Raw genomic sequence first — 19,323 nt, forward strand, 5'->3', positions numbered from 1 at the left:
TCAGACAATGCACCGCTTTGCCCAGAAAATAGTTGCATTTAGAAATGTTTAGGCATTCTCATGTTTATTTATTTTGTTTGTATAGGTATAACACAAAATAGTGGAGAAACAAAAAGCCAAATCAGACATTCCATGCAAAACTTAAAAAATGGACTGTACAAAATTATTGGAACACTCAATTTATTATTTGGTTGCACACCTCTTGGAAAAATAACTGAAATGCATTTTTTCCTGTAACCATCAATAACTTTCGTACACCTCTCAACTAGAATTTTGGACGGCTCTTCTTTCACCAACTGCTCCAGGCCTCTCAGATTGTGGAAGGGTTCCTTTTCCCAACTGCTGCTCTATGGGATTTAGATCTGGACTGGCCAGTTGGCCAGTACTCTCCAGGAATTTGTCTTAAACCATTTCTGGGTGCTTTTTGATGTGTGCTCTGGGTCATTGTTCTGCTGTAAGACCTATGACCTCTAATGGAGACCCAACTTTCTGACACTAGGGCCCACATTGCAGCCCCAGAATTTTGTGGTAGTCTACAGATTTCACATGGTAAAGACATCCAGTGCTTGAAGAAGCAAAGCAACCCCAAAAAGTCAGTGAACCTCCACCATATTTGACTTAGGGATTGTATTCGTTCCTTTAAAGGAACTTGTTTTTCACGCATTATTAAATCTTTATTTGCCACCATTTTACTAATTTTTGTCATCCTGAGCTTCATTTAAAGTCCCACTTCTTTTTGCATCACCGCTGCCCCCTGCCGTGGTGAAGCTTTTATTTTCAGATGATAGGGATGGAGGCACATGACTTTACCCAGCCATGGCTTCACTCAAAGTCCCAAGCTCCCCAATTCCCCCCTTTTTTAGTATTCATTTAGGGATGGAAGCTCTCGATGACATCTATGGTTTTATAATTGTAATTGTCATTCCTGCACCTAGTCTTACTGGCTCAATATTGGCTCTCCCCTGACTATCTGCATAATTGTTCTAAGTGTATAATTTCTTTACTGATTATTACTGTGATTACCTTATGGTATAACACTATATACTGTTACTTCCAATATTGTGTGCACTGGTTGTCTGGGTAGTCTCAGCTCTTTCACTGCCCGTATTCAATTGGTGCGGGAGCCGTGACGCACACTGGGGTTTTTCCCCCCGCCCGCATTTGACGCTCGGGGGGCGGGTCTGCCGCCACTGTGTGTCGACGTCACATGTGCGCGCCGGCTGTACGGCGCCTTTGTTGCGCGGTCCTTCCGGCTCAGTGCTGTCCATTCTCCCGACTGTAGGTGGGGCTGGGGTGGTGCCGACCGCCTGGCGCATGTACGTCCGGGCGTCGGCGTCCCCGCGGCCCCCTCCATGTCTGTGGTTGTGGCGTAGGGGGCGTGGCTGTGGCGGCGTGTATTTATGGGCGTCAGTCCGGGTGTGCTCTGAGTTCCTCTGAGCCCTACACCACAATTGGCATCACATTAATTATGCTCTGTTTCCTTTCCTCTCTAATACAGGTATATCTTACACTCTATCTTCATTTAACTCTTTATCCATTGAATGTTTTGGTGATGACCTCTTACCATGGTCTTCCACCATCACTTCTGTTTGGATTCTATTTCCTCACTTTCACATTTATCACTTTTCTTACTAACCCTTATCCACTGGTCTCACACCCCACACATTCACCCTTCAACATTGTTTTCAGTCCCTTTTCATGGTTTGTTTTTTGTTTTTTTGTTTTTTGTTTTGGTTTTCAATTATTGTTTTCACCACACCTCACCAGTTCTCACATTCACACTAGGGATGCTTGGAGCTCACCCGGACGCCTGCCTGTGATGATCGCCGCCCTATACATGCCCTCTCGGCTCCCGACACCGATGCTTTGGGGTGGCCTGGGGTCTTTGGCGCCCTGCCTTCCAGTGCACACATATTTGTAAGCCATTTTTGTCTTATACAGAATTTTGGGGGGTTTTATCCATCCCCCCTACCCTGATTCAATATACTTACCCACAAATATCTTCCTATTGCAGATATCTTACATGTCTGCTCCTGAAGAGCGGTTTAAAGCCGCGAAACGCGTCGAGCTACTGATGTATGAACTACATAACCATCATGATATGTGCTATACTTCTTCCAACATATTTGGGTTTTTGAGCCTATTGACAGTGCAGATACTATTATCTTAACATTTGTATCCAACTATGAGTATGGTGGTCCCCTTTATTTTACTCTGAATATTAATGGTTGTAAATATGTTATTATCAATTATTACCAGGTTGCAGAGTGACACCATGTTATGGGTGCATTTTTGTATACATGGAATGAATTGTATGTAAACTTGTTTTTCACGCATTATTAAATCTTTATTTGCCACCATTTTACTAATTTTTGTCATCCTGAGCTTCATTTAAAGTCCCACTTCTTTTTGCATCACCGCTGCCCCCTGCCGTGGTGAAGCTTTTATTTTCAGATGATAGGGATGGAGGCACATGACTTTACCCAGCCATGGCTTCACTCAAAGTCCCAAGCTCCCCAATTCCCCCCTTTTTTAGGAGTTATTTCTGGATGACAGAGCAGGTACATTTCTACATGTCCTAAAAAAAAACAAGTTAATCAGTATTCCTATTGGAATTGCTAATGAGCTGTGCCACTAATACAGACATTCTATTGTATTGCAGTCAGTTTGAGGCAGCCTTTACAAAGAAAGGGGTGTGGAAATAGACAATTCTAGAATGAAGTGCCAAACTTCCCAGATTTTCCTCTTCAGGATAAACCCAGTGCTATTGATTCACTTCCCTGCCCACTCAGTACTCTCATGGAAAGATAGCTTAACTCTCTAAGCTGCCACCCTGACGGCTTTGTGCAAAACGCCAGTCTCTGTCTTACGCCTGCTAAACCTTGTGAAATCAGTTTCATCTATGTGTGCATTAGAAAACTGGATATATTCCAGACACCTTACATCCACCCATTTCAGTGCTGTACTATTAACATATGTGGCGGTGCAAATCTTTTGCAGCCTGTTGTCATCTAAAAAAATGGCTAAACTAGACTAAAAATTAATTTTTGTAGCAATATAGTCCTAAATGGGCTAGCACATGCTTTATTATAATGTAAACAAAAGAAAAATAACACTTTCATTGAAATGTTTCCCCTTCTGGTATTAAGCCTTCTCAATATCTCCTTTTCATATAAATGTATTTTTCAGTTTTAGGCAGCGGCTCCCCTAACAGTGATTTTGATCACACATAGTAAATGGCTGTCTGGGGACAGTGAGTGGGCTAATGCTGCCACTAAAGCTTTGAAGTAGAAGACATGAATGTAAGTTACATGACCTTGGACAGATTTCTCCCAAGGCACCAGGCGTTATATTTTATGTTTAATGTGAAGCCTGATTGTACAGTCCATAATTGTACATAGTGTGTGTTACATGAAATAAATTACACTTTACTTTACAAGAGCTATGTGAATTGTGTATTGCATTGATATTCTGACATTTTTGAAAAGCTCAGTAAGTTTTTTTTGTTTTGTTTTTTTCCAGTGGCTCTTGTACTTGTGTTTGATCAGCTGTCATGCATTTGTATAGATTCAGAAATTGATCTGACATGTTTCTTTGTCCCTGGAAACCTTTTTACAAGAACTATCTTTTATGTGTTTTATGGTCCAGTGATAGAGAAAAATGAATGTGCTTTACTGCGTTGATAGGTATCAGCATTTTAAACCCACTGATAGAGCAAATAATTATAGTATACACTTATCTGGGAATAAAAAGAAATTATATATTCAAATTCTTGCTATAACTGAAGTTTGCATTCTGTATATGGGTGTTGTTTTTGAACTTGTGGCAGATATATAAAAAACACATTATTGCAGATCTGTAATCGGTAATATATCCCTAAAAATGTATTTTTCTTTAATGCAAGCAGTGTAAGTATGCAGTTTTGACTTGGTATCATCCTCTTGCAGTTTCTGTACAGTTGGGCACAGAATAAGAGGAAAAATCAGCACAAGTAACCAGTCAGTTGTGCTGCAGTGTTCCCATACTAACAAGGAATATTCTGATAGGAGAAGAGAGAATAACTGATAAGTGGACCTGTAATTATTACTTAAAGAGGAAGTAAACCCTGATGGGTTTACTTCCTCTTTGTCTCCCTGCAAAGGTAAAGCATAATGGGCTACTATGCATCGCATAGTAGCCCATTATGTGTCACTTACCTGACACAGGAGCCAGTGATGTCAGCGCTGTCCCCTGTAGTCCGGAGCATCCATCTTCTTCCTGTTATCGCTGCTCCAGCCACTCACAGTGCCGGAGCAGTGATGACGTCACTCCCACGCATGCGCATGGGGCCGCCACTAATGGAATATAGCCATTAGCAGGGGCATGCCGCTAACGGCGTTAGTGCGTCTGCGTGCCGCTGACTACAGCGCATGCGCCGTAGACAGCTGTCACTGTCTTTTAGTAGATATCTCCTAAACCGTGTAGGTTTAGGAGATATTTCTTGGACCTACAGGTAAGCCTTAATCTAGGCTTACCTGTAGGTCAAAGTGGTTTGTAAGGGTTTACAAATATAGTAAAACCAGTCTGTATATGTAGTAAAGCATGCTTGTTATACTCACTGCACATTCTGTAAAAAGGCTATTTGATTCTGCCTTCTTTGATCCTCTTCATTGTCCACTGCCCCTAATCCATCTCCTGATAGTATAGAGCCTTGAAGGCACTCAGCACATGCTCAGTTTGATGTGTATTGCTTTTTTATTGGGGGGGGGTGCATGTGATTAGCACAGGGCCAATTATCACTGGGGGTCAGAAGTTATGCAGGACAGTCAGAGGACAATGAAAACTCCTCCTATAAGCTTTAACCAGTGCTCGGCCACACACTGATAGAAGTCACAATACTGATATATACTGCTGTTGAGAAAAGGTATTTATCAGTTTATATTTACTGTACAGTGGAAGACCAGATATAGTGAATGCAGGGTCCTGGGTTTAGTAACACTTTAACTACTGAAGAGAAAAATTGGGTCTCCTTCCCTGCCAGGAGACTTGCGGAGGACAGGACAGGAGGTGTAGCAGGAGTATGGAGGGTATGACAGAAAACAGAATGTGCGGGAGAGAAGTATGAAGGGCAGCATGTTTTGAAGAGGATTGTGGATTGTATGATACAAGACAATATGTACAGGAGAGGAGTGTGGAGGGGTAGTATATACAGGGGGAGAGTGTGCAGTGTATGGCAGAAGGCAGTAGATTCAGAAAGGAGCGCAGAGGGTATTATGGGGGGAGTTATATATTGTGGAGGAGTATGGAGTATATGACAGTGGGTAGTATAGGCAGGAATGGGGAGTGGAGGGTTTAACAGTGGATTATATGCATCATCCAGTGGTATAACAGAGTTTTCTGGAGGTATGACTTGGTAATATGTGCAGAAAATTATGGAAGGTGTGACAGCGTGCATTTTAGTACAGAACAAATCTGGAGGGTATTAAAGTGGGAAGAACAGTTCATTTTTTGAATCACAAATTATGGTTACTAATCTTTTTTATAATTAGCAACACAATCAGTAAAATATATGGTCTTAGTCATGCAGGTAAATGAAAGGGGTAGAAAATATGCCTTATAATGCATTTGGCATCCATCTTTTAAAACTGTGTAAATGTAAAACAGCAGTATGGTGGCTGAGCCCGTCACACAGGGGACAAAGGAAACGGGCCTGCTAAAATTGAAGATGGTTTTCTGTGACAGTGGAGGTTGCTGGGATTGTGTCACAGAACCACTGAATGGGATACTAAAACTGAACCAGAAGAAGCGTGTCAGTGGAAATGGGGACAATTGATGTTGAATAGGCGACATCAAAATGTAAACAACAATGTAAACTGATATTGACTTCTCGTGTGGTAACAATACGAGTCTCAGTCCTACTGCTGCAATCTCCATAAGGTAATGAAAAATCCCATATAAATTGCTATATCTTAGACCTTGGGTGCAAGTTCGCAAAATCTATGTGAAGCTGGTAAGTGACCCAACCAACCAGCACCTATCTACAATGAAATATTCATTTTGGTAAGTTAGATGAAGGCCAATGAAGAATACCTTTCAAAGACATCTAACTGCTGTAGATGTGTTGTTTAAGCACAAAGAGATTAACATTGGTCACAGGGATCAACAAAACTTTCCTTCACTAAGTATTTGCTGGCATTTGGTGAATCTTTGCTGGTTGCTGTGCTTTTCCATTATGTGTGATTATTCCCACTAAATCCACGTCACATGCCTCTGCTGTCTTTATCTTTGAACATCTGCTTTTATCACAATAGGTGGTATAGTGTCTCTGCGAGTTAAAAGCATCTACATACACTACATCATGTAAGTGAATGCGTATAATTGGTATTCACTGATAACTTATTGAAGTTCACATTTCTGATACAAATGACAGCTGAGGATAATATGATGTTACAGTGGGGTGATATTAGATGGCAAAAATAGTACACTGCAGATGCAGAATCTGAGTTTGTGGTCCATACTCAGATGCCAGTAGTGGGGTTGATGTACAAAATGAGAAGCAAATGTTCACTTTATAATGCCATAGTTTAGCTTATAGGTAAAGCTTCACTTATTTTAGTTATCCAATCGTGTGCAAGCAAAAACGCTTTTTTTTTTCTCAATTTGGCTTGTACATGATTGGGTATTAAAGGGAAATTGCCTTTATGTTACTCGTTAAAGTAAGGGTGTACTCTCTGCTTCTCTAGTCATTCAATCCTGGTGCTTCATAACTTGAATGAAACCAGTAAATGACAGGTTTCTATGCAGTAACTGGGCCTGTGACAGATTTTATTTTGTTGACTCTATATCCGTGCACACACAATAAATCTATGAAGAACTATGACGTGTAGGCGAGCTGCGACAATAGGATTGAGTTATGAAAAAATAGAATGTTTCAGAATTAAACTACATCAATACAAGCAGAAAGGATTTATTTAGTTCAATGTTGTGTGTTAAAGCAGTATTAAACCCAAAAGCAAACATTTATTATATTGCAGCTTACCAGTTCTTAGATGTGATGACTCCATTCGTTTCTGTTTTTAGGTTTTCTTTCCTCTATTTTCATCCGGTAATCCTGCCAGTAAATCTGTTGTTTCAGATTCAGTAAAAGCTCTCTTACAGCTACAAGGATGAGACAGACCATTTAACACTGACAGCGTGCTTAAAATGATCAGTTTGTTTATCGCAACAAAACCAAAACTGTTTTCTGTAATTGGCAGGCAATGGCAAAAAAACTCTGGATAGCCGCACACCATAGCTATGACTAAGCACTGATTTCAGTGCGAAACGTGTTAGAATTTTTATACCCTTTTCCTTGCTGTGGATTATTTGATGTGATGTGACCCACGATTTTTAATAAAAACACAGGATTTTAAGCATTTTTCTGGTGTACGGCTATCCAGAGTTTTTTTCCTATTGCCTGCCTATTGCACATGTATTAGCCAGCACCTGGGGCTCCTCGTCAGGAAGAAGGACTTCCGCCTAGGATGGCTATCCTGGAGCGTGGTTTTCTCTCTGTTTTCTGTAATTGATTATAAAGCATTACCATATATATCGGTGTATAACATGCACTTTTTTCCCCCTTAAAATCAGTGGGTGCGTGTTATACGCCGATCCTCCGCCGTTGTGAGCCCCTGGGCGCCTTTCAGACGCCTTCGGCCCTTCTCGGTGGCTTTTCGGCCGCCTTTGGCCATTCCCGGGAGCTTTCGGCAGCTTCTTGGCCGTTCTCGGCAGCGTCTGAAAGCCACCGAGAGCGGACAAAAGCTGCTGAGAATGGCCAAAGGCGGCCGAAAGCTGCCAAGAACTACCGAGCTCCGCTAAGATACACTGGACATCCGGCTCTGTATCTCGGCGGCGCCATTTTTAAAAGGCAAAGCTGCAAATTAAACTAACATGGCTGCAAATGATGGACAAGGCTTCATGACAAAGCTGCATATGACACTGACAAGGGTGCAATGATGGGCAAGGCTGCATGACAAAGCTGCATATGACACTGACAAGGGTGCAATGATGGGCAAGGCTGCATGACAAGGCTGCAAATTACACTGACAAGGGTGCAATGATGGACAAGGCTGCAGATGGACACTGATAATGTTGCATTGATGGGCATTTAAATGTAAGGGCTTTTTTCCTTAAACTTCCCTCCTAAAAGTTTTTTTCCTTAAAATTCCCTCCAGCACGTGTTATACGCCAATAAATACGGTATATATTTATGTATTTAATTCTGCTCCCCTCCTCCCAGAATGACAATGCTGCTGTCAAACGGTGCCCCCTGTGCTCCTTCATCCAGAGTGTACTCCAATGCTGCATACACACGATCTGAATTTCGACCAGCAAAGGACAGATGAGAGCTTTTCATTGGAAAATGCGATTGCGTGTAGGCTCCATCGGAATTTAGCTGGCCGAATTGCCGCCAGCAAAGATTTGAGAGCATGTTCTCAGTTTTCCCAATGGAAAAACTTTCCGATCATGTGTAGGCAATTACGACACGCAAAAACTCACGCATGCTCAGATTCAACTAGGAGACAGAAGCTCTTGGCTACTGGCTATTGAACTTCCTTTTTCTAGTGCCGTCATACGTGTTGTACATCACCGTGTTCTTGACAATCGAAATTTGGTGTGACCGTGTGTATGCAAGACAGCTTGAGCGGAATTCTGTCGGGAAAACCATCAGAGCTTTTTCCGACCATAATTCAGATCCTGTGTACAGGAGGCGTGTTACTGACCAGATCACCAGGTGAAAAAAGAGAGAAAAAACCCCTAACAAAAGCAAACTAATGCAATATATTAAGTAATATATTTAATGTTTTTAATGTTTAATACCTCTTTAGCTAAATTGCTTTATTGAAGCTGGCTAGGGAAATAGCTAGAATATGCAGATTACATTCATATAAGAGAAGTTTTACCTGCCAAAGAATTTTATTTCTTTCCATTCATTTCTGAGATTTAGAGCTCCGCCCCAGAGAACAGTCTTGTCTAGCAGAATAGGATACCTCTGCTACAATTTCACTTACAGGACACCTCTCCACCCCCTACATTAACTGGACAGTGAAAAGAGAAGCAGCACACTGATGAGCTAATCTCTCTGTCAGCTCTCTCCTGGTTTCAGCTTGGCCTTGCACTGACTGCTCCTGCTGCACACTTGATTGGCTCCTTGTGCTGCTTCTCCCTTCCCCAAGTCAACTTCAGGTAGTTACACTATTTGCCTTTAGCAATACATTTCATGATGTACTAATGATTGCAAAAAATGCATTGATTTATTCCTTTTACATCTGTCTGGAGTTCAGCTTTAAGGTAGACATGCTCCATATATATTTTCATTGTTAAATATGGTTGCTACCTTTTCTACTTTACACTTTGCCCGTTGTATTTGGCTACAAAATATGCTTGCTTATCTTTATTATGTAGTTTATGCTTAAAACCTAAGCTAGACAAAACTGAAATGTTAATACAGTTGAATTTGAATTCTGCTGGTTCAGCCCCCTCCATTGTGGCATCATGTTTTATATATACCTAGTCTGTCTGCTACAGTCACCCTAATGTAACATAAGTGAAACATTCAAAAGGCTAGGTTAGAACCACTTATAAAGACTATGATTTATAGACAAACTGGAAAATGAAGATGGGCCTATTTGCATCTACTCAAAACCATGATCGTTAGGCCTCCCTCGGTTGCCCGTACAGGTGCACCCACCAGATTCCAGAGGCTATAATGAATTCTCGTGGCTGGAATGACTGAGTCATGCGGGCAAAAGTGGCCACTCAACCGATATATACTAATGACTGCCTAACAGCGTCCACCACGGTTCGCATGTAGCCACACACAAAGCGCTTATCTGTGAATATCTGAAGCTAGACACAGATAGACAAGCCGCTTGCTATGAGGGCACTGGTGCTTGCTCACTCCCTAGCCCTGCTCTATGCGTCTATAAGACACTTAGAGCTTTGGCTCGGCCCCACCCCCTTCTCTTTCCTCATTGGCTCACTGCCTGTGATTGACAGCAGTGGGAGCCAATGTCTCCCGCTGCTGTTTCAGCAAATGAGCAGAGGGAGTCCAGAGACAGCTAAGGCTATTGTGCACATTGTTGGATTGAGAAGGAGCTCAGGTGGCTATTAGGGGGGCTGTGGGGGGGGGGGGAGCAGCACACAGAAGTTTTTTTTACCTTTATGCAATACTATGCATGAAGGTAAAAAAATCTTCAGCCTTTACAACCACTTTAATTGTTTATTAGTATTAATAATCTGAGTTCATAAATCAGAGTTTTAAAGACTTACAATATAGCTTTCACTACTCTTCTTTGGCATACTAACATTTCCGTGCTAATAAGGGCATACTTTTCCCTAGCATATCATGATTTAGCTTAGAGGCTAAAAATGCATTAGCCTCAATGTCCAGACACTGGGCTGAAGTTCATAAAACTAGGTCATGCAATCTAGTGCTTGATTTAACTCATTAAATAGAATGCCTCTGTTGGCTATAGGCTGAAAAAGCAACTCGAATTCCATGAAATAAAAAGTATGTATGTTTATAACACTGTAAATTATGCTTTTTCTAATATTAATTAAAAGTGATGATTTCTTAATGTTTTTGTAAATCCAGTCTACAAAAAAATCCCATATAACATGTATATAATATTATACATTTATATTGTATTGGTATATATGAAATTGAACATGCTAAAGACATTTTAACATCCAATTCAATATTTTTAAATCTGAATCTTTTAAGAAAAATAATACCTAGTGATCTTGCCACGAAGGCCTTTGTTCATGCCCTTGGGCAGTTTTGAGAAAGGGAGAGAGCTTTGTTAACCTAGGGCAGTGATGGCAAACCTTGGCACCCCAGATGTTTTGAAATTACATTGCCCATGATGCTCATGCACTCTGCAATGTAGTTGAGCATCATGGGATATGTAGTTCCAAAACATCTGGGGGGCCAAGGTTTGCCATCACTGCCCTAGGGTAACAAAGCTCTCTCCCTTTCTCAAAATTGTGCCTCTTATAGTGGCTTCCAGTAATGGTTACAAGTTCAGCACACATTATACAAGTATTGCTCTGTTGTTGTAGCCATCCAGAAATCTACTGTGATAAATGCTGTGCAGATATTGCTGGAGTGAGAGCATGTAGATAGGAAGCACTTTATAAGAAATTGCTGGAGACCAATAAAGAATGAAAACAGGTGAAAACAACTATTGTATTTAAAATGGCAGTTGGTTATAATACATGATACATTAGCACACTAAATGTTATCCAGTAAGATATCTAGTTCCAGGAGAATCTGTCATCTTAACACTTGGCTTTAAAGATGGCTGATACAAGTGCCTTTTCCTATTTCCCAGCCACACACTTGGCCATGACTAGTAAAGTATTTGTTCAGGCTTGACTGCAGTTAACTTGACTGCCTGGAAGGCATATGCTTATGGAGCAATACTTTGTGCTGTATGGCTCTGTAAGGGTAGATGTGGGAGTGCGAAAATCCATAAGAGAGAAGGAATGTGCTGGGTTGAAGTGTCAACATTAGCAGGTAGTTGTGACAGGTAGGTAGCTTAAAAAGCAGAAGTTCTCAGAGTTTAATTAAAACTTTTATTTATATGAATTAAATAGTAGTGATGTGCATGGACATTGTATTATCTGAAATACATAAGCATTATTGGGTATTTTTATTGGAGACTTAGATTTGGCCTTTTTATATGGAAGTGGAGCAGAGTTGTTCTGTATACGCTTATTTCATTTTTGGTTGATCCAAAGTATACTAGATGTTCACTGTACTGCATAACCAGGGGCTTTAAACATTAGATACATACTGGTTGATTCACTAAAACTGGAGAGTGCCAAATCTGGTGCAGCTCTGCATAGCTTTCAATTTTTTTTGTCAATGCTTAACCTCGAGTGTGGCTTGGGGTGAATTCTCCATACCAAAAGCAATAACCTCGAGCCACACTCGCAATCACATCACAGGATCCAAGCAAAGTTACCTTATCCCCAGGATCCTGCAGTATCTCCACGCTGTGTCCGCGGGCTGTGTCCTCCACTCGATGTATCACAGTGCCGAGCTCCGTTCCCTGCGAGTGTCATGACGCACGGGGACAGAGGCTGGTGCCAAATTCAAAAAGTTAAAAACATATAATACATAGAGTACACTCTAATCTTCCAGATTACATTACTGTATCGAATTATTTCAGCTACAGAAACTTGAGATTGTCCATAGCAACAAAAAAGTGTCCCTTTACGTCAAAAGCATTTTTAGACTAGCTAGAAAACAGCAACAATAAATTAGAAGCACTTGCAGAATTGAGCGATAGTTATTTGTGGGGAAATTCATCATCAAACACTGAAAGTAATGACAGCGACAATTCTGCAACTGAGCAGATTTCAGTGTTTTGATTCAAATACATTTTATTATTATTTGTTATAATTATTTCTAGTTATTTATTATATTATAATTTATGATTTCGTGTTTCAAACTTTATCATACCCAGGAGTCTACTAGACTCTTGTTTGGACAGGAGTTATTTCTAAGAATTACAGGCCTACAATATAAAACATCAAATTTCAATGTATCGCTTTCAGCCTCAAAAATCTGACATAATCATACCACCAGGGAGGTTAATTGAACAAGCTAAAGTTAGAAGCTGATTGGCTACCATGCAGAATTTGCACTCTACAGTTTAAGTAAATCAACCCCATAGTACGTATGTTTTGACGTATGGTTCACATGTTTTGTTACTATTTGTCGTGTCATTGTCAAAGCAACATTTTGTAATAAATGAATCCTAATACACATTGTAAAGATGTTATAGTTGGCCTTCAGTAGTCTTTTAGACACTTTTAGAGGCACCCAGTGCTGATTACATCTAGTGCTGAAGCAGTTAATATACAGGCATTAAACGATTTTCTAATGCACTCAGCATAGCATGCAGCCAATATTCAATCAATCACTTTTTCTACTGATGGATGATCACCAATGTAGTTGCTGTGGCAAAGTGCATCATCACATAATCACATTTGCTCAGGGGCTTAGGAGAGTTAAAACTGCATTCTGTAGATATGCTAAGAGTGTCATACATGTAAGAGGGATAGAGCGAAATATTTTAATCACCCAGATACAAAGCCACCGGTTTTGATGTTGAAAGCACAAGGGATACGTTGTGGTAAGTGTAATCAGGGTAGAATATATTTCATAGTTTCAGACTGTCAAATCATGTCTTCCTATTCTCACTGGTTAAATGATGTGCATGAGTATTATTTTTCAAATCTATGAATATTGATGGATAGGAAATAATTGTATGAATGTTCTTTGGGAATTATATGATTCTTTATATTATTTTGGGTTGTGTATCTGTTTCTTATATCATTGTCCTAGACTGGTAAAATCAACATAACAAATTTCTGCTTTGAATTGGCTCTGAACCTGCGAATTCTATTAGTTGTCCATTACAAAATTAAATTTAGCTTATGCCTGATACTTTTTGGCTGAACTTATCTGCAATTTTTGTTTTTCGTACACAGTGTGTTGTAAATGATTGCTCGTATAATGATATATGGTCTACATATAAGCAATTCTAGTAAGCATACTTTCAGCAATGTATTAGAACTGTTGATGACTGTGCCTTTGCAATTTGTACATTATGCAATCTCTGTTTCATTCTGCAATGTTTTTATAATGTCTTATATATTGCATTTGCATAGTTCCCTGCTGCTAAATCAAGACAGGTTCATTTGTTTAAAAAAAATTCTCAGATTATTTACATTGTATGAGTACTTAATGTAATGGAGTGCGATATATTTCACCTGCATATGTATTGCAGTAAGCACCAATTTACATGTATTTTATATTCCTAAAGATTAAATATGGGTGCAATCAATATGTAATCACTTGCCTTATTTTGCCCTAGAGATCCTTCCTTTAAAATTGTAATGGGACTTTAATAAATGAACTGTAGGCATGGAATTGACATTTTCTAATTCTGTTTTTTGAGAACTGTAATTTTGCAGACAGAAATTCTTGAATTCACATACCTGTGTGTATGGTTGCTGATGTGCACTGTGCTGTTTAGAATTTGTTTGTGTACACTGGAAGTGCCCAAGCACAATGGTATTATCCTTACTGCTTTCCTTAAGTGCTTGTAAAGTATTTTCTCTTTATAGCCAGAAGATTATGGGGAAAAACATGACTGTGCTGAGCAGCATGTGTCTATAGGTCCATTTCTGAGAGAAGTAATGTCAGGCAGCCATTAGGCCAAGCAATCATAACCTGAATGTTGGACAATTAACCCTGTCATGTGTTTATTTTCTGTGTACTCTTTATGCTGCATATGTGTAGTGATGTTCGTTTTGTACTCATATCAAATACATGGTACACCAATTTAAAAAAAAGTTGGGACGCTGTGTAAAATCTATTTAAAAAACAGACTGCAATGAATTGTAAATCCCATAAAACCATAGTTTATTCACAATAGAAAATAGACAACATATCAAATGTTTAAACTGAGAAAGTGTACCATTTTAAGAAAAAAATAAGGTCATTTTAAAATTGATGGCAGCAACATGTCTCAAAAAAGTCAGGACAGGGCAACAGAAAGCTGGCAAAGTAAGTGATACTGCCAATTAACCTAAAATGTTCTTCCAGCTCTTTTTTGATAGTAACAAGAGCATCTTAGAGAGTCAGAGTGTCTCAGAAGTAAAAATGGGCAGAAGTTCACCAATCTGTGAAAAGCTGCACCCAAATATTGTCGAACAATTTCAGAATAATTTTCTTCAACGTAAAATTGCAAAGACTTTAAATATATCATCATTACAGTACATAATATCAACTGTGAAATCTCTGTGTGCAAGGGACAATGCCGAAACGCAATATTGGATACTCATGATCTTCAGGCCCTCTGTGAACATCCTAAAATGCAAGTTACCTCCCTGGCAGTAATTCCAGGTGTGGCACGAGGTGAATTTGCATTACCCAAAGCGGTAACCCCTTGTCCCCAGGATCCTGCGATGTCCACCTACTGTGTCCTGTGTGCGTCTCAACACACGGGGAGGGAGCCCGGTGCCAAATTCAAAAAGTGCAAAAAAACAAAACACATTCAGTACACTGTAATCTTACAGATTACATTACTGTATTCAATTATTTCACACCCCTTTTGTCCCTAATGCTTTTTTCAATGCCCTGCACACAGTTTTATATTATACATACTACCTGGAAACTTGAGATTGTCCATGACAACCAAAAAGCATTCCTCTATGTCAAAAGCGGTTTTAGACCAGCTAGAAAACAGCAATAATAAATTAGAATCACTTCCAGAATTGAGCGATAGTGATTTGTGGAGAAATTCATCATCCAACACTGAAAGTAACGACAGCGACAATTCTGCAACCGAGCAAATTTCAGTGTTTTTGAATTGATTACATTATTGAATACATTTTATTATTGTTATATTATTATTTTTTAGAATTATTTATAGTTATTTGTTATATTATAATTTATAATTTTGTGTTTCAAACTTTATCATACCCGGGATGTCTTCTAGACTCTTGCTTGGACAAGTTATTCCTAAGAATTACAGGCCTACAATATAAAACACAAAATTTCCATGCAAAACAATGTACCGCTTTGAGATGAAAAAAATCTGACATAATCATACCACCAGGGAGGTTAAAGCTCTATCATTAAAATAAGAAGCCATATCTGAGCATGATCCAGAAATGCTGCTTTCTTCTCTGGGCCAAAGCATAATTAAAATGGCAAAGTGGAAAACTGTTCTGTGGTCAGATGAGTCAAAATTTTACATTATTTTAGGCAACCATGAGTGCTGCTTCCTCCAGACTCGAGAGGGATCTTATGACTTGTCATCAGTGCTCAGTTTAAAAGCTTGCATGGTGTAGGAATATAGTAGTGCATATTGAATAGGCAGATTGCACATCTGGAAAGGCACCATCATTGCTGAAATATGTATCCAGGTTGTAGAGCAGCACATGCTCCCATCTAGACGATATCTTTTTCACGAAAAGACCTTGCATATTTCCGCAGGACAATGGTAAATGCATACTGCATCTATGACAACAACATGGCTTTGTAGTAGAAGAGTTTGGGTGCTTACCTGGCCTGCCTGCAGTCCAGACCTTTCACCAATTAAAAGTATTTTGCACATCTTGAAACGAAAAAATATGTCAAAGAAGACACAGGATGTTAAGCAGTTAGAATCCTATATTAGCCAAGAATGGGAAATTCCTCTCCCAAAACTCCAGCAACTGGTCTCCTCAGTTCCCAGATCTTTACAGAGTGTTAAAAGAAGAGAGAAGGCTACGCCATAGTAAACAGTAGTAAACATGGCCCTGTCCCAACTTTTTTGAGACCATCAATTTCAAAATTACCTTATTTTAAGTATCTTAAAATATCTTAAAATTTTCTCAGTTTAAACAGTTGATATTTTAAAATTACCTTATTTTTTCTTAAAATGGTACACTTTCTCAGTTTAAACATTTGATATGTGGTCTATTTTCTATTGTGAATAAAGTATGGGATTTGCAGATCATTGCATTCTATATTTTAATTAGATTTTACATAGCGTCCCAAAGTTTTTTAGAGTTGTAATTGTTATGTTTCGGTAGATTTTGTTATACACTGATGTTTTTATTATGTAATCTGAATATAAAACAGCATGTTTTTTTGTTTTTTTTGATTAAAGAAAACAGTCTACAGAACATTAGAAAGTACTAAATGTTTTACAGATCCTTTTGAGATTAATTTACTAAAAGAGTAATTTCACCATAACTTATGCTCTGTTCAAATATCATGTCTGACTTATGTGAAATATCTGGCCATTATTAATTAGCCCCTTTTATACATTTACCAACAGATTAAGGAAATTAACAGTAAAAAAAAATGTAAACTTTCTAAGGTTAGAGGCCTGTCTTTAGCCATTGTTTCCATACACTTCACTAATGATGGCCAAAAAGCCTGAAACAGCTGTCTGCACTTTGGAATAAATGGTTCTTAAATATTTTCACTATACACCAGCAGTTCCAGATGTGCAGGGATTTCCATGGCTCCACCTACTGTCCTGAAATAAGGCCCCTTTCACATGGGACGGATCAGTAATGATCCTCCCCGTGATGATCCGCTCGCTCAGCGGGAATCACTCCGTTGTCCCCACTGAGCCGGCGGCGGACAGGGCGGTCTCCGCACACTGTGCAGGGACCGCCCTGTCAGCTCTCCACTCTCCTCTATGGGGATTGGATGAGCACGGACCGTCTGTCCGTGTTCATCCGATCCACTCTGCAGACGGATAGAAAAATAGGATTTTCCTCCTTCTGCAGAATCGGACAGTTGCGGAGGCGGACAATAGCGGGTGTCTGCGGATGTTCATCCGCAGATACCCGCTATCCCATTGGGATGCATGTATGTCCGTATTTCATCCGCAAACGGATGGATGAAATATGGACATACTGTCCGCATGTGTGAAAGGGGCCTAAGGAATGATGCGCTAAGGTTTGGGATATGTGATGGAATGCATATCTTCTCTTCAAAAGAGGCCTTGCTGTGTTATGCACTGATTTGGGTGGGTGGATTATTATTATTTTTTTAATACTTTAGCCCCTTCTCACTATAATCTGTCTCTTTGGGTCCCAAGTCCTACAGGACAACCAAAAAGCCTGAAACATCTGCATGTACTTTGGTATAAATGGCTCTTAATAGGTTATATGTACACTATACACTGGTGGTTCTAGATATATGTATATATATATATATATATCTGACACGGTGTAAAGCAGTCACATGTGTGGCTCCACCATGGTCCGAAATCAGGAATGATTCTCTTATTTTTGAGATATTTGATAGAGTGAGACACATGAATACCTTTTAAAAAAAAGAACTTTACTGTGTTATGAAAAATAAAAGGTAAAATAGACAGAATCTTCAAATGTATCATTTGTTTTTTTTTTCCTTGTCATTTAAACAGTTTTAATTTACAAAGGTTGGAAAAAATTAGAACACATGAATCCATATTAACTTGTCTTTAAACTGTACACAAAAACTGAAACTGTTGGGTTACATTACTAAATGAGTTGCAAATCTTCACTCAGTAAATTGCAACTGTGTTTATTTTGGATACCCAATCTTGCAGATGTAAAGAGGAAAATGCTATTTTTCATATAATTCACTAAATTTATTGAGTGAAAATTCTTGACTCTTTTAGTAAATCAGTCTCTCTGTATCTGACTGATGCTTATGGATGCTTTTTTTTGTTTGCCTGTTTTTGCCTTGTTTGTTAACTTGATATTGCTGCATAGCAGTTTCATTTGTCAACATTATTTATTTATTTATTTATATATATATATATATATATATATATATATATATAGTTTTGTTTTTGATTTATTCCCCCCCCCCCCCCCCCCCAAAAAAAAAGATTAAATTATGTTGTTATTTCTACAATTATACGGTTTTAATATGATCCCTTTTCTTTTTTTTTTCTAGTTGATATCCCTATGATACCAGGTTCAGTATTGTGAAGGAATCTGTTGTGATAAGAAGAAAAGCTTCTGTCTCTCAGCGGGAGTAGACTTAGGCAGCTTAAAATAATGCAGAAGAAAAGATTATTACCCGGCAGAGCTCCTTTGGTCCTTATTTTGTGCCAAGTACTTACAGCACTAGAAGTGCCACTTGATCGTAAGTATCAGTACACTCAGTTTTTATTGTTATCCACCTGTGACTTTCAGCACTGCTGGAATCTATACTACTGGAATATTTTAAAGCCACTTGTAGATCGATGGCAGGGCTGAAAGTACATCTCCTTCTGTGAATGATAGCTGTATATCTGTGTTTCGCTTCAATACTTTTAAGTAGACCCAGAACAAACTTGCAGCATAAAAAAGGTAGAGAAAAGTCAAAATCCTAATCCTGTGTACTTATTCTAGGTCAGTAACTCAGGGAAGTAAGAAGGCCAACATATACACATGAATGCCAAGCAAAGGACTTTTTTTATCAGGAGGAGTCAGCAATGGAAGTCTATATGTTTTTGTGATGACAGGTTTCCTTTAGGCTCGGTTCACATATGTCCATGCATAGTTTCATTGCAATCTTTTGAAGGAGTCCGGTGCGGTTTCATTTACCGATTTAGGAGCAAATTTGTTAGGGTATGACACTTGAAATCCACCCTGAACCTGAAATCGTACAAGACTCTTGAAAAATGCACTGCGACTGGCCCACAGATATGTGAACTGGCTTCAGAGAAAGCCAGTATGGTTCACATGTCATATGAATTGGATGCGGCATCCAATTTGCATATATGAAAACCAAGCGTTAGGACA

The 19,323-nt window shown here is 39.2% G+C and overlaps 1 protein-coding gene across 27 annotated transcripts in view; it reads left to right on the forward strand.

Annotated features, from left to right (window-relative positions):
* NRCAM (neuronal cell adhesion molecule) overlaps nucleotides 1-19,323 on the forward strand; it is a 286,030-nt gene that overhangs the window by 148,343 nt on the left and 118,364 nt on the right. For 23 of the 27 annotated variants that reach the window (XM_077472151.1, XM_077472158.1, XM_077472165.1 and 20 more), the window contains one exon: nucleotides 18,491-18,682. In XM_077472151.1, coding sequence (XP_077328277.1) covers nucleotides 18,595-18,682 — 88 coding nt within the window. In that variant the 5' untranslated portion in view covers nucleotides 18,491-18,594. Of the gene's footprint in view, nucleotides 1-13,070; nucleotides 13,167-18,490; nucleotides 18,683-19,323 lie in introns of those variants that run through there. The other 4 variants (XM_077472172.1, XM_077472173.1, XM_077472174.1 and 1 more) reach the window with 2 other exon arrangements.

This window comes from Lithobates pipiens, unplaced genomic scaffold, assembly GCF_037356315.1.
Source record: "Lithobates pipiens isolate NorthernLeopardFrog02 unplaced genomic scaffold, aLitPip1_a1.2 Scaffold_8, whole genome shotgun sequence".
Taxonomy (NCBI): domain Eukaryota; kingdom Metazoa; phylum Chordata; class Amphibia; order Anura; family Ranidae; genus Lithobates; species Lithobates pipiens.